At 37.7% G+C, this 13,880-nt stretch overlaps 1 protein-coding gene across 2 annotated transcripts in view; it reads right to left on the bottom strand.

Moving 5' to 3' along the window:
- Positions 1 to 13,880, bottom strand: part of STK4 (serine/threonine kinase 4) — an 84,248-nt gene that overhangs the window by 37,517 nt on the left and 32,851 nt on the right. For both annotated transcript variants that reach the window (XM_066387693.1, XM_066387692.1), the window contains exon 10: positions 529 to 686. In XM_066387693.1, coding sequence (XP_066243790.1) covers positions 529 to 686 — 158 coding nt within the window. The remainder of the gene's footprint in view (positions 1 to 528; positions 687 to 13,880) is intronic.

Here is a 13,880-nt window from a genome sequence, read left to right on the forward strand (position 1 = left end):
GCGGAGACAGGAAAAAACACACCCAGTTTTTCACAAGAAACTCTGGAATAACTTAATATTCATCCTTGGGCAGAATTCAGAATAATCCTTTCAAAGGGCCTACAATTGGGATAAGAGCAAAACAACATACTACAAAACAGCATTAACTGACTTCTGGTCTAACTCAAATAAAAACAATCTCAGACAAACCTCTAAAGACAGTGCATTTTCATTTGATGACTGAATATTCCTTCTACCATTAACAATTTCAAACTCGACAAAAGAAAAATGGCAAGTGAATAAAGAATTGTTAAAGTGAAAAAGATGTCGCTAATTGGGAGAACCATAACTGCTCAAATATCAGTCAAAATGCTGTTGTCTCCAACTCACGAGGCCCCAGCCCAGGAACGACTTGCAGGGGTGGTCAGAGGGGACTTGAACCGCATGGGAAATGCTCAGGCACTCTCAGTGGAACGACAGAAGGGGAGGTGTGATATTTCAAATAGCTTTTCCCAGCCGACAGAGCCGCTCACCCCCAGCACTACTCACAAACTCATAGTCTCCATCCTGTGGGACTTTCCAATCCGAAGAGTTCTTCAGGGGGCCAGACACACTCTTGCCGAAGCTGTTGACCTGATTTTCCTTTTCTTTTTGTTCAAAGTATTCAAGGAATGATGGTTTTGCGGGCTGCATGGTCTCATCCCTTCCTGAAAACCAAGAAAACAAAAGGTGAGATACAGTAACTTAGATTTCAGGTAAGTTTAATAAATAGATCTCTCTTCATCCAGAGGGGGTACGGATAGCCTCTGGTTTTGTGCCTTTTTGTTAAGATAAGCACTTCTTCAAAAGTCTTCTGAAAACTATAGGAATATGTACAAATGTTCACTGAAAATATTCCTCATACAGTTTCAAAGGACTCACAGCCTCCCTAAAACACATGCAATTTTTTCATCCGGGTCCCTTTTTCTAGGTGGAAAGACTTGGCTGATACAATGGTTTTGAGTAAGCTGCAAACAATATTTTTGGGTCCCCTGTAACAAATAGTTCCTGTAGGATCAGCCTGAAAATGGAGGAGCAAGCAAAAACATTTCTTAATTATTGACATATACAATATTCTCTACAGGCACTGCTGTAAGGAGAGGGGGTTATTCATTTGGGTGACTTCCCTCGAAAGTCTCAGTTGGACCAAAGAGAAAAATACTCATGAAAAAGAAAATACAAGTAAATCACAATCCACTCCATGAAATATTATATAACTTTTAAAATACCATTTACAAATGGTTAATGATAAAGTTGAGAGAAATGGGATACAATATTAAACACACAGTATGATATCAATTCTGTAAAATCACATACATAGGAGAAAAAAATAAAAAGACTGAGAGAAAATATACCACAATGTTTAGGATTTGTCTCTGATAATAGGATTGTAGGTGATTTTATTTACTTCTTTTTAACATTTTTTTTGTTTGAATAGTTTTTTTATTTTTCAATTACATTACATACAATGTTGCATTACTTTCAAGTGTACAATCTAGTGATTAGATATTTATATAACTTATGAAGCAGTCACCCTGATAAATCTAGCACCCAAGACCCCATACATAGTTCTTTTAAATATTTTTTTAAAAAAGATAGTATAGGACAAGCATTAAATAGATAGAACTGATCCTAAGAGTTACATGTGCCCAGAAGATGGAGGACTCTTGCCAGGTGGAGCAGTCAGGGAAGATATTGTTGGGCTGGGTCTCAAACCATCCCTAAGAAAAGCATCAGCAGGTACAGAGAGGGGCAGTTATCACAGCAGTGCAGCTGTAACAACAGTTATATGACAGCAGAAGGTAGCAGCTACTGGTTACAGCTAGTAGCACCAGCAAAGAGAACAATTTTACTCAGCATGACGTAAAAACCTAGCTAGCTCAGTGTACCTATTTCATGTGTTGAAGTGGCTCAGTGCTTGTGCTTAGTAGTCTAATACTGGGAAATCGTTTTTATTTAGTGCTTTCCATGAACGTGTGGGCTATATAGCCCTTCTCTCCAATAACTAGGAAAAAAGACCAGAAGGTTTAGAGCCATACGAAGTGGGTATGGGCTATGTATGATGCCAGGTGGGTACCAGAAATACCAGCGGGGGTACTTCTTATTTAAATGTCTAAGCACTGTGCTGTCCACCAGAAACTAATACAAAATAATACTGAATGTAAACTGTAATTGAAAGAGAAATGGAAAGAAAGGTACCTTGGTTTCATCCTATTTTTGAACATGGTTCTGTGATATCCAAATAGCATTCTAATAAATTCACATTTACTTAAAAAGGAAGGAAGAAGAAGTGGATGGGGAAGAGTCTAGAAGACAAAGAATAGCAAGTGTTTCTCTCCTGGCACCCTTGTTCCCTGCTCTCTTATCTCCTGACTCCTGACCGCCTCTCAGACATTTGTCATCTTGCTCACTATCTCCACTGCTAAGTTTAACAGCAGCCAATCCCAGATCTGACCACTTCCAGACGTTGCCAATAGCTTACTTCACTGTTTGCTGCCTCCTTACTTATTAGGAATTAAACACAGTATTGGCCAAGACCAGTTCAGTGATTAGGTGCTGAGTGTGTGTTTCGTTTTGTTTGTCCTAGGTATGATGTTAAGTGCTTTTCATGCTTACTGTTTAATTTTTATGTTAAACTTAGGGTATTATTTCATAATACAGTTCTGAAGGAACTACAACAAAATGAACTTGTTAAATGGGGGTGTTAGGGATTTGCCAACAAGTCAGGAACCTAAGTCCTTCTGCTCAATCAGTCCCCTTCTCTGAGACCGCTAACTCTGTAGCAAGCCCTACACAGAATCCTACACATAAAAAAGGAGTGTTTGGAAAGCCTCCTTGAGCCAAGCAGCTGCTGACATATAAGGTAGACAGTGTACTTTTACTAGAGACCTTGACCAGCTGAACGGAATAGAAAGTCTGGAAACAAAATAGAAAGCCAAGATGGCTATCCAAACAACTGGAGAGCTAGTTGGAAAAGATTAAACTGGATCCACACCTCATAACCTTAAACCAGGAAAACTGCAAATGGAGAAGTGCTCTAATTGTAAAAATGGAAACCGTTAAGTACTAGAAGAAAGCATGTGTGAATACATTTAAAACTTGGGTGTGGAACAGGCTTTCTAACTATGGAAAAAACCTAGATGCCATAAAAAATGAATAGATGAAAACCTTTTGTGTGAAGAAAACATCACAAATTTTTAAAAATTAATAAGCACCCATACACTATAAGCCAGGACAAATGATGAACTGAAAGTAAACTTTTGTAACAAATATCATCTTGTTTGAAAAGAATTTTCTCAAGCATGGGCTCATCCGGCTTGAGCGTGGGATCATGGACATGACTGCATGGTCACTGGCTTGAACAAGGGGTCACTGGTTCAGCTGAAGCCCCCTGGTCAAGACAGGTATCAGAAGCAATCAATGAACAATTAAAGTGAGGCAACTATAAGTTGATATTTCTCGCTCCCCTTCTCCCCTCTCTGTAAAATCAATAAATAAAATCCTAAAAAGAAAATACACACTTATTGTTTGAGAATAAGTTGCATGTATATCATACACCAACCTCTCCTCATCACTCCTGTCATTTCCTATCTGTTTATCCATCCATCTATATGCACAGAAAAACTACTGAGATTAATCTACTAATAAAAATGACAATAAAAGGTCATTTAGAATGTTTGCCTGTGGAATTGTTACAGAAACCATAAAGACATTGTTTCAGAAAGTACCATATCTAACAATAAAAACTGTATAATTAGTACTGCATACTTCTATGATGCTTCATTAATTCCTTTCAGGCACAATACTGGTGGATTTTAGAAAATCAGGTCTTTAAACCAGGTGATGAAACACTAGAGATAACTTTTCCATGGTCTAATTCTAAAACATGGCGTAAAAATCAAAGGTCTGTCAAGCTAGAGTAGAATCATTTGTTGAATTTCTATCACTGTTTACATGAGAAAAGGACAACATTTGTTTTCTTCATATTTGAGTTATAAAATGACAATAGTCCTTCTCAACTCAGAGACTTATTTTTGGGGTTAATTACCAACTATTCTATCTTTTCAACTGAGTGTTTAAGCAATAGATTGTTTATACGGAGGAGACAGTATGCCAGCTGTGATCAACATATCCTTAACACTGTCATCAAATTATTGTACCTGTCTTCAACCTGATTTTATAGACTGATAATAATTCTCAGTAAACATATCTGCGTTTCTATAGTAATTACAGTAGTATCTAAGGTATACTGTTTGTAAAAATGGCCACAATAATTTCTTCCTGGTATCACTGCCCTTGTAGGGCCCTCCACAATGACTCTGGGTTTAGCCAATGCAATTTGCTTTGGCCATTGAGACCAAAGCAGGTACCTGAAAAGTGCTTGTGTCTTACTACCATGCAAATAAAGCTGGGTGAGCCCACTCGATGCTGAAATACCACGTGGAGAGAGGCTTTAGTCAACAGCCTATCTTAGTAGAGGCCCTCTCTAAAGCAGCCAGAGCCAGCTGCTGTGCACCAGCTGGCCACTACATTGAGGTGATACAGCAAGAACTGACACAGTGTCTGTCTGTCTCTTTCCCTCACTCACACACACCACTCTCTATAAGAATATCACTCTTTGGAAACTCAAGTTCACATTCGACTTACATGTACTGGGTACCTCCTAAGTTTCTGGCTTTTTACTCGGTGCTGTCACATGAGGTTCTCATCCCAATGTCATGGTCACCATGAACATAGGCAGGAGGGAAGAAAACGTGCACTTATTAGGCACCCTGCCTAGTGCTAGGCAAGGTACTATTTCACTTAAGCCTCAAGGCTTTTGAAGTATGTATTATTATTTCCACCTTATGGGTGAGACATTTCCCCAAGATTTCATGGCTCGTGACCATGGAGGATAGAATATGAACCCTCATCATCAGGTTTTAAGTCTAGTTGGCTGCATCTCATATTGCAAATTCTCTAAAACCAAAATGAAAATTCTTGACATGTCAGAACTGCCATTGAGTTGAGTGTAGAAAGAGCTGGAGAATGGAATTTTCCCAGTAACCTTATCTTTGGACTTTTCTTTCAGCACTCTGGAGCTAGATGATCAAGTGCGCTGGACAACAGCCTGTCAGTACTGAAAGCGTAAGAGAATCATTCCAAGCTGATTAAAGGCAGTGCTGTCCCCAGGGCTCCAGCTGCCTGGTGGGCTTTTTGTTCCAATGTCAGCCAGGACATTTTTTCAGGTGTATCCCAGGGAATGAAGACGTTTAGTTGAATGATAATACCAGAAACCTGAAGCCACAGGGAGAGCAGAGAAGTCAAACTTTGAAAACAACCATGCCTTGCTCGGATTCTTTTATCTGATGGAGGAAAAGCATGAATTCCTATACTGGGGCTGGCCCGTTCCGTCTTTGTAAGCAGCATCTGGCAAGCTAAATGGGCAATCTGTCTAAGCCCACAGACAAAGGGGTGAATTCATAAGCAACGGTAGCCTGTATTTATATTCCTTTGAAAAAAATGCTATGTAAAAGCAGAAGGACCCCAATGTCCATCAACTGATGCATAGATAAATAAAATGTGGTATCTCTACCCAGTGGGACATTATTCAGCAATAAAATGAAACAAAATACTGATACATGAACGTGGATGAGCCTCAAAAACATTATGCTAAATCAAAGAAGTCAGTCACGAAAGACCACAAATTCTATGACTATTTATATGAAATGTTTGGAATAAGCAAGTTTGTAGAGACAGAAAGAAGGTAAGGGGTTGCCTAGGGCTATGGGGTTGGGGTGAGTAGGTGGGATGGCGAGTACTGCTAAAGGATGTGAAGTTTATTTTGGGAGTGATCAGTATGTTCTAAAATCAAGACTGTACACAAAATAGGGTCCCACATAGTAGAATAATATTCAGCCATGAGAAGGGATGATGTACTGATATATACTACAAAGCAGATAAAGTTTGAAAACATTAAACTTAGTGAAAGAAACCAGACACAAAGGCCATATTTTGTATAATTTCATTTACATAAAATGCCCAGAATAGGCAAACCCAGCGAGACAGAGAGCAGATTACTGGTTGCTTAAGGATAGGGAAGGGAGCAATGAGAAGCGACCACTAACAGGGCTGTGGTTTCTTCTGGGGGTGATGAAAATGTCTGGAATTCAACAGTGGTTATGGTGGCACAACCTTGTTAATACACTAAAATCCACAGAATTGTAACCTTAGCATGGTGAGTTTTATGATATGTGAATTACGCCTCAATTTAAAAATAATAAAATATTTTAAACTAGATAACAGTGATGGTTACACAGCTCTGTAAGAACACTAAAAACCACTGAATTGCACATTTATTTATTTCAATAATTTTCTTAAAATCTATATCCCTTATTATCAAAACATAATGGTAGTTGGTTAGGTTACCTCTGCCAACTCAAAATTAACATGGATGTAATAAAAATACCGAAATATATTAGTCTTTTGGGAAAATTGAAAAGTTATCCAGAGAACATTGTTTACCAAGTATAAGATATACTGTGGTGCCTTGGTTTATTTTCCAGTGCAAATTTATCCATAACATATGCCAAAATTGGGTCCAGTCATCCTGGATGGGTTCAGGCTGCACATTGTACTGAGCAACCATTTCTACCTTAACACTGTAGATCTCCTTATATTCTCTGACTTAATAAAAAATATACTGACCACTACCCCAGCAACCTCACGATTTGGAAAGATGCCTGTTTACTTAAGACTTTCTGTTGGCACAGTAAGGGAAATTAATGAAAGTATATTCTCTTCATTTTAAACAAAATTCTAAATTAGAAGCGATAGCAGTTTTTATAAAAAACAGTCCTTAGTAAAAACTTCTGGAGTGTTAAATCACTGAATTGCACATTTTAAATGAGTGAATTTTATGATATGCAAATTATGTATCAATAACTCAATTTAAAAAAATTAGCAGGACTTCTTTCCTCTACTACTGCTTTTATTTCTGGGTCCTTCTAAAGAAACTATAACACAATGGCAAAGTCGTCATAACTGGGAAGAAGCTTGATCAAAGTCTGAACCCCTCTTTTCCCTTGGAATGACCATCAACTAGACATTAAACTTTATGCCCTTCCATTTTCAACATTCATTTTTTAGATTGTTACTAAGTAAACCACAATGGTCAAACTACTCTCTCCTTAATTTCTATAGTAATAACTCTTTTCTACCTTAATAGTAATTAATTCTGTTTAAACTAGAAGGTTGGACACAGCCTGCATTTTCTTCTCAGTTTCACAAAACTTAATCCCTCAGAACTTTTTTTCTTCCTTGAAATAATATGCCTTATCATAAGGTTGCTTGTTTTGTTTCTCAATCTAACATTTATTATGTGTGTGTGGTTTTTGGTTTTGTTTTTGTTACTGGGAACCTACATGTATTAACTCATTTAATTACACAAGTTATACTTTAAGTTTCTGTGTGTGGCCATAAATGTTCCCTTGAATGTTCTTTGAAACCACTAAGAATTACTGGAATCATAAGTTATAAAATTCCCTGGAGCCCAGCTGAAATAACTCTTCCAGTTAGCCAGTTCTGGTAAGTGCCTCTCTGTACGTTGACTTGACTGCTAAGCAATGGTGCTCTAGTTCTTTAAATCTGGTGGGCGTCCTATGTGTATTCAAAGAGATCTAAATCCAAATTTCAATGGGTTACTAACTGAAGGAACAGAGGCAGCGCATCTAAAAAGATATAAAAGGCTTACAAGTGAGAATAATCCATACCTATGTTATTTCAACAATTTCTTAATCGGTCTCAACTTTTCTGGTCTTTTCAAACTCCAAATCATCCAATTAACTCTTCTTAAAAAACACTTTGTTATATCACTTCTCTGATAAAATGTCTTTATATTATACCACTACCAACAGAGTCAAGTTCAAACTCCTTATTTTGGCATTCAATGTTCTCCAATATCAAAGTCAACATCCCCGTCAGCCAAACAGAATATTCAATGTTTTTTCCTACCTTTGTGACATTGTGCCTGCCAGGAACAGCCTCCCCTATCCTTTCTGTATATTACAGACCCTTTAACACTTTTCTCTACTACTTACCTAGCAGTTGGCCCAGGATTACATTACATTCACATGTAGAGGCCCTATAATGTTAACTAAGCTATGTTGTCATCAAATACCACTATCTGAAGCACCTAGGGGATGCTTCATCCACACAAGGAATAAGAAAGAATAGGTACAGTACAGTAGGCACTCCATAAATATTAGATAATGGTCCCAGTGACTGTCATCTTCTCCTTGTAACCTATAAATTCCTTGTCAGCATTAAACATCTCAGTTGGTGTTTGTACAGTACACAGTAATGACCTAATAAGTGCTTCTCGGTTGGTATTAAATAATATTTTAACAAATATCGATTTCAAGTGATCTTTTCTAGAACATAAACACTTAAGAGAATCACCTACTTTGTTTATAGACCCATTTAAATTTATCAAAATGCATCCCCATTTTCTAGCTGAACAAGAGGAGTAAGGAAGTCAAAAACAGCTTAGAGAAACAGAAATATGTTCCCCTAACTGACTGAAGTTGATCTATCTGTTTCGTAGGCATAAGAGCCAAAGTATATCTTTAGGGACACATTTTCCTTTGCCCTTCATTACTATCACACTGCTGCCCTCTCTTGGCTCACCTTTCACCAGCTGAATTCTTACGGAGCACCTTATCATACCCAAAATATAGGTCTTGAGCCTTTTACCCAAGTTACGCTGAGATCTGGTACTTTCATATCCTAACATGTGGTCTGGCAGGGTGTTCTGAATGAATTTTCAGGCACCAAGAGTCTGTGCTTTTTGGCTCATCCTAAAAGAATCAAGAATGTTAATGGTTTCCAAAGATAAAAGTGCGCCCAACATCTGGACACAATTAGACAAACTGCACAAACAATTAGGATCTAGTCTCCACTCTGGCACAATGACCTTGAATTATTTGTGCAACTGTGAGAAAAGTCTAAGAACCAAGATGTCTGCTCTTCTATTGTGAATCTCACCCAAGAGGAGCTTTTGATAAATACCCAGTGAACCACAGTGACTATCTTTCAGGAATGGAAAAAATTCCAGTCAGTAATACATTCCACAGTATTAAGATAAGAGTTTGAAACTCCACAAAGGAAGGCTCATGTGGATCCAAAGTCCAGCCCTCTTTAAAATCCACCATCTTGTATTTTGAGCTATTTCACAGATTCTCAGAACATCTATCATCTTATTTACAAGGAATTTCTCTCTCTCTCTCTCTCTCTCTCTCTCTCTCTCTCTCTCACACACACACACACACACACACACACACACACACTCATATACACACTAGCTCTTTTTCCCTCTCTCTCTTCAGCACATCTTAAAAAAACATTACTGAAACTGACAAGTGATCTTCCTTTAAATGGACCAATTTCATAACAGTGTTCAGACACGGAGGTGGCATTTAAAAAACATGATTAATACCAACAGTGAAAACTACAAGCCTAATTAGCAAGAGAAAAGCAGTCAGGATGCTGAAAAGTAGCCCTGAGTCAAGGAAATTGTAGGTCCAAGGAAAACTCCTCTGCCATACATTAAAAGGCTCATATAATTAATAACCTACCTACCATTTTGAAGCATTTATATGAAGGATTTTACATATATTAACTCATATCATCTTCACAACCCTACAAAACTGGAATTTGTATGCCCCTTTTCTGCAGAAGAGGAAACTGAGGTCAAGAAAGGAAGTAACTTGCCCAGGCTGACTCAGTCCGTGAGACTCTGCCAAGTTTCAAACCAAATTACCGATTTCACAAACTACTGTTCTTTCCACTACTACTTTTTCTTTTTCTTGTTCTTACTCAGAGATATGAGTCTAATACAACTAAATGTTTAAGTTTTAGCTCTGGGAGGGGTCACTACTCTAATGCTATCTGTAACTCTCGTATGATGCTGACTGTGAGTGGCAGCAAGGACACATGAACACGAATAGTCTCTCATGATAGTTATAAACATCCTGCGGATCAGAAATAGGACAGTAGGCCTATTGTGGTAAAAAAGTGCTAAAATACCGGCGGTCCTTTATGTTTTATGTACCGTCCTTGCAAATGCTATCATCTGAGTCCGGGAGAACGGGACAGATAACACACAAGGGAGGCAATGTTACAACAATCCCCTTCAAACAACTAACTGCAGGTGGAAAGAAAATAGGCTGTGAGTCAAGAATTTCCATCCTACGCAGCTCTGAAATTAGTATCTGATGGATGGTGGTGAAATAAAATCACTTCAACAAGAGCCTGGATTTGATGTCTTAACGTGTGGAGACTCAGCAACAATAGGTGTCTTCATGACTTTCTGCAGAACCATCAATACAAAATGCTTTTACACAGAATACATCACAGAAGTTTACCTAAAACATGCTTCTGGGTCACCCAAACTTAGTTATGACACTACGCTTTAAAATTCCATTTCAAAGAGATTAATGTGGCAATTCCTCTAGAATAAAAATTAAAAATTATGAATGGACTGCCAGTTTTAAAGAGAAACCATATTTTTACTCCCTTAGTTCACTGAGTTTAATTTGAAAGGCTCTGAGTTGGTGGAAACCTTTCAATTCAGTCATCCAAGTTCTGCCAATCCTCAGCCTCACAGGCCTGGAGATAGGAGGGGAACTGACCACTGTGTATCTCTTGGGAATGCGGTAGGGACGAGGGTCACGATACCATAGAGCCAATGAGACCTGGGAGGGAGAACTAGGGTCGAATCTTTAGTAGATGGAGTATATATTATATATATACATTTAAAAGTGAGAGGCAGGGAGGCAGAGAGACAACTCCCACATGCGCCCAACTGGGATCCACCCAGCAAGCCCCCTAAAGGGGAATGCTCTGCCCATCTGGGGCCACTGATCCATTGCTTGGCAATCAAGCTATTCCAGTGCCTGAGGTGAGGCCATGGAGTGCCAGGGGCCAACTTGCTCAAATCATTCAAGCCATGGCTGCAGGAGAGGAAGAGAGAGAAAGAAGGAGAGAAGAGGGAGAGAAGAGGGAGAGAAGAGGGAGAGAAGGGGGAGAGAGGGGGAAAAAGGGGAAGAGAAGGAGGAGAGAAGGAGGAGAGAAGGGGGAGAGAGGGGGGAGAGAAGGGGAAGAGAGGGGGGAGAGAAGGGGAAGAGAAGGGGAAGGGGAAAGAAGTGGGAGAGAAGGGGAAGAGAAGGGGGAGAGGGAGAGAAGCAGATGGTCGCTTCTCCTGTGTGCCCTGACCAGGAATCAAACCCAGAACTTCCACACGCTGGGCTGACTGGCCAGGGCCAGAGGTACATATTATTTTAAATGGCCATCCTTTCTCCTGTCATTTCCTCATTTGAGGCAACAGCACTTAATTGCTAAATTTATGCAAATCAGGCTATTTCAGTTGCTCTAAGATCATGCTATCACTGCCTCTGCAAACATTTTTTTTGCTTTCAAACATACTTTATCTTTAAAGTATTATTAAAGTATATGCTATATTTACCAAATATACATAGATATACTTTATCTACCAAAACATTTTTAATGTTTTGAAAGCTTGAATTTTTTTCTATACTTCTAGTATAAAACTAGAAGTTCTCATTTTAGCACTTAAATATTAATGCCCTGTTTGATAATGATCAAATAAAACATAGGAGAAATTCTCTTCTTTTAAAAAATGACATTTGCTTGAGAATGAAATAGTGAAATCATTTTTTTGCATATTAAGCTACATCAACAAAACCCACATATAATTTAATTTAAAATGCACAGGAGACAACAGCTATAAAATCTCCTTATTATTACAGTACTAATGGTATCCAGTGTCCAATATATTACTCTGAATGATGCATAATAAGGCTAATTAACATTTTCCTAAACCTCTGGGATATGTTTGACTTTCTGAAGCACATATTTCTATCAATATTAAAGACAGAAATAATATCTGTATCAGTTAGTAAAAATCAACAACCTCAAGATACTATTTTATTAGGAAATTCTTAAGTGAAACTCTTTCAATTTATAAACTATATCAAATTAGCCTCTTGAGGCATAATTCTAAAAACTGAAAACCATGGACTGAAAATCATTTAATGCATTATGTTGGCATAGTTCTATATGTACAAAAAACTCTGATGACCCTTCACCGAGATTCCTCAAACATTAACATTTTACTCCATTTGACTTGTCCTTCCATCAATCTGGCTAATAAAACCTTGTCTGTTAATCTTCACACTGTGAGTCTTAATAACACAAAATACCAATATCAGAAACAATATGACTGACATGCTAACACAAATGTCTCAAGAAAATACCAAAGAGCTGATACCACACAGACCATATTCTTTAACCATAATTCTCTGAAACTGAAAATCAAAATTAAGCAGTTTTTAAAATTCACACACTTGGTTTTTAAAAAGCACTTCTGAATAATTCATGGATTAAAAAAGAAAAATATAAAAAGCACAAAACATGCCAAGTTGGGAAAAAAGATTTACAATGTACCGCGTATGAAACTTACGGGATGCAGCCAAAACAGAACTAGAGGGAAAATGACAATGTTAACTGAATGCATCACTAAGCAGGAGAATTAAACAGCTAGGTGTTCGACTCAAGAAACAATAAAATTTAACATCAACTTGGATTAAAAACCAAAATTTCTTAAACTAGAAACAGATAAGAACTTCTTTAACCTGATAATGGATATCTACACCAAATCCTGCTACAAAATAAGACTTAATGGTAAAACATGAGAAAAATTTTCTCTAAGGTGAGGAATAAGACAAGAATGCCCGCCTGACCAGGCGGTGGCGCAGTGGATAGAGCGTTGAACTGGGATGTGGAGGACCCAGGTTCGAGACCCTGAGGACGCCAGCTTGAGCGCGGGCTCATCTGGTTTGAGCAAAGCTCACCAGCTTGGACCCAAGGTTGCTGGCTCGAGCAAGGGGTTACTTGGTCTGCTGTAGCCCCATGGTCAAGGTACATATGAGAAAGCAATCAATGAACTAAGGTGTCGCAACAAAAAACTAACGATTGATGCTTCTCATCTCTCTCCATTCCTGTCTGTCTGTCCCTATCTATCCCTCTCTCTGACTCTGTCTAAAAAAAAAAGAATGCCCACTATCCTCTCTATTATTTACTACCATACTGGAGATCTTAGTAAGACTCAAAAATATGTACTGGTAAGTATTAAGATCAACAGGAAAAACAAGGATTGTAATTCACAGATGACTATCTGACTATCTTCATAAATAAAAAAAACAAACAAAAGCTCCAGGAAACCTAGAAGAAATTAAACAATCCAAAAAAAAGTCAATTTTAGATTTAAAACATTTTTGTGGATAAAATTACAAAGTTATCTAAGGACAGAAGAAATCAGCCACACAGATGGAAAGGTAAACCATGTTCATGAACAGGAAGAAGAATATCATAAAGATGGCAAATCTGACTAATTAATCTATATATTCAATACAATTCATTCAAAACCCCAGTGCTATTTTACAAAATGTTATACACTGTTGCTAAACATTATATGGAATAAATAATGATCTAAATTTCAAGTAGTAATCTGTGGGAAAAGAGAATTTATTTTAGATAGATGGTCAAGGAAGGCTTGAAAAGACAATATAAATCAAACACCTGAATGGAGGATGAAAACAAGTCCTTCACAGAGAAAAAAATAAAAGTAGATAACTACATTCATTTTGTAAACAGAAACCAATTTCTGACAAATTATAAAGTCCTAAAGAGTAAAACTTTATAACTTAAAAGAAAAACGTATATTTGAGACTATTTTTCAGTTATCTGGATAGCAACAGATTTCTTCAAGAAGACACAAAAAGCATAAGAAAATTCGAATGTGA

Source organism: Saccopteryx leptura, chromosome 5 (genome assembly GCF_036850995.1).
Source record: "Saccopteryx leptura isolate mSacLep1 chromosome 5, mSacLep1_pri_phased_curated, whole genome shotgun sequence".
NCBI classification, from domain to species: domain Eukaryota; kingdom Metazoa; phylum Chordata; class Mammalia; order Chiroptera; family Emballonuridae; genus Saccopteryx; species Saccopteryx leptura.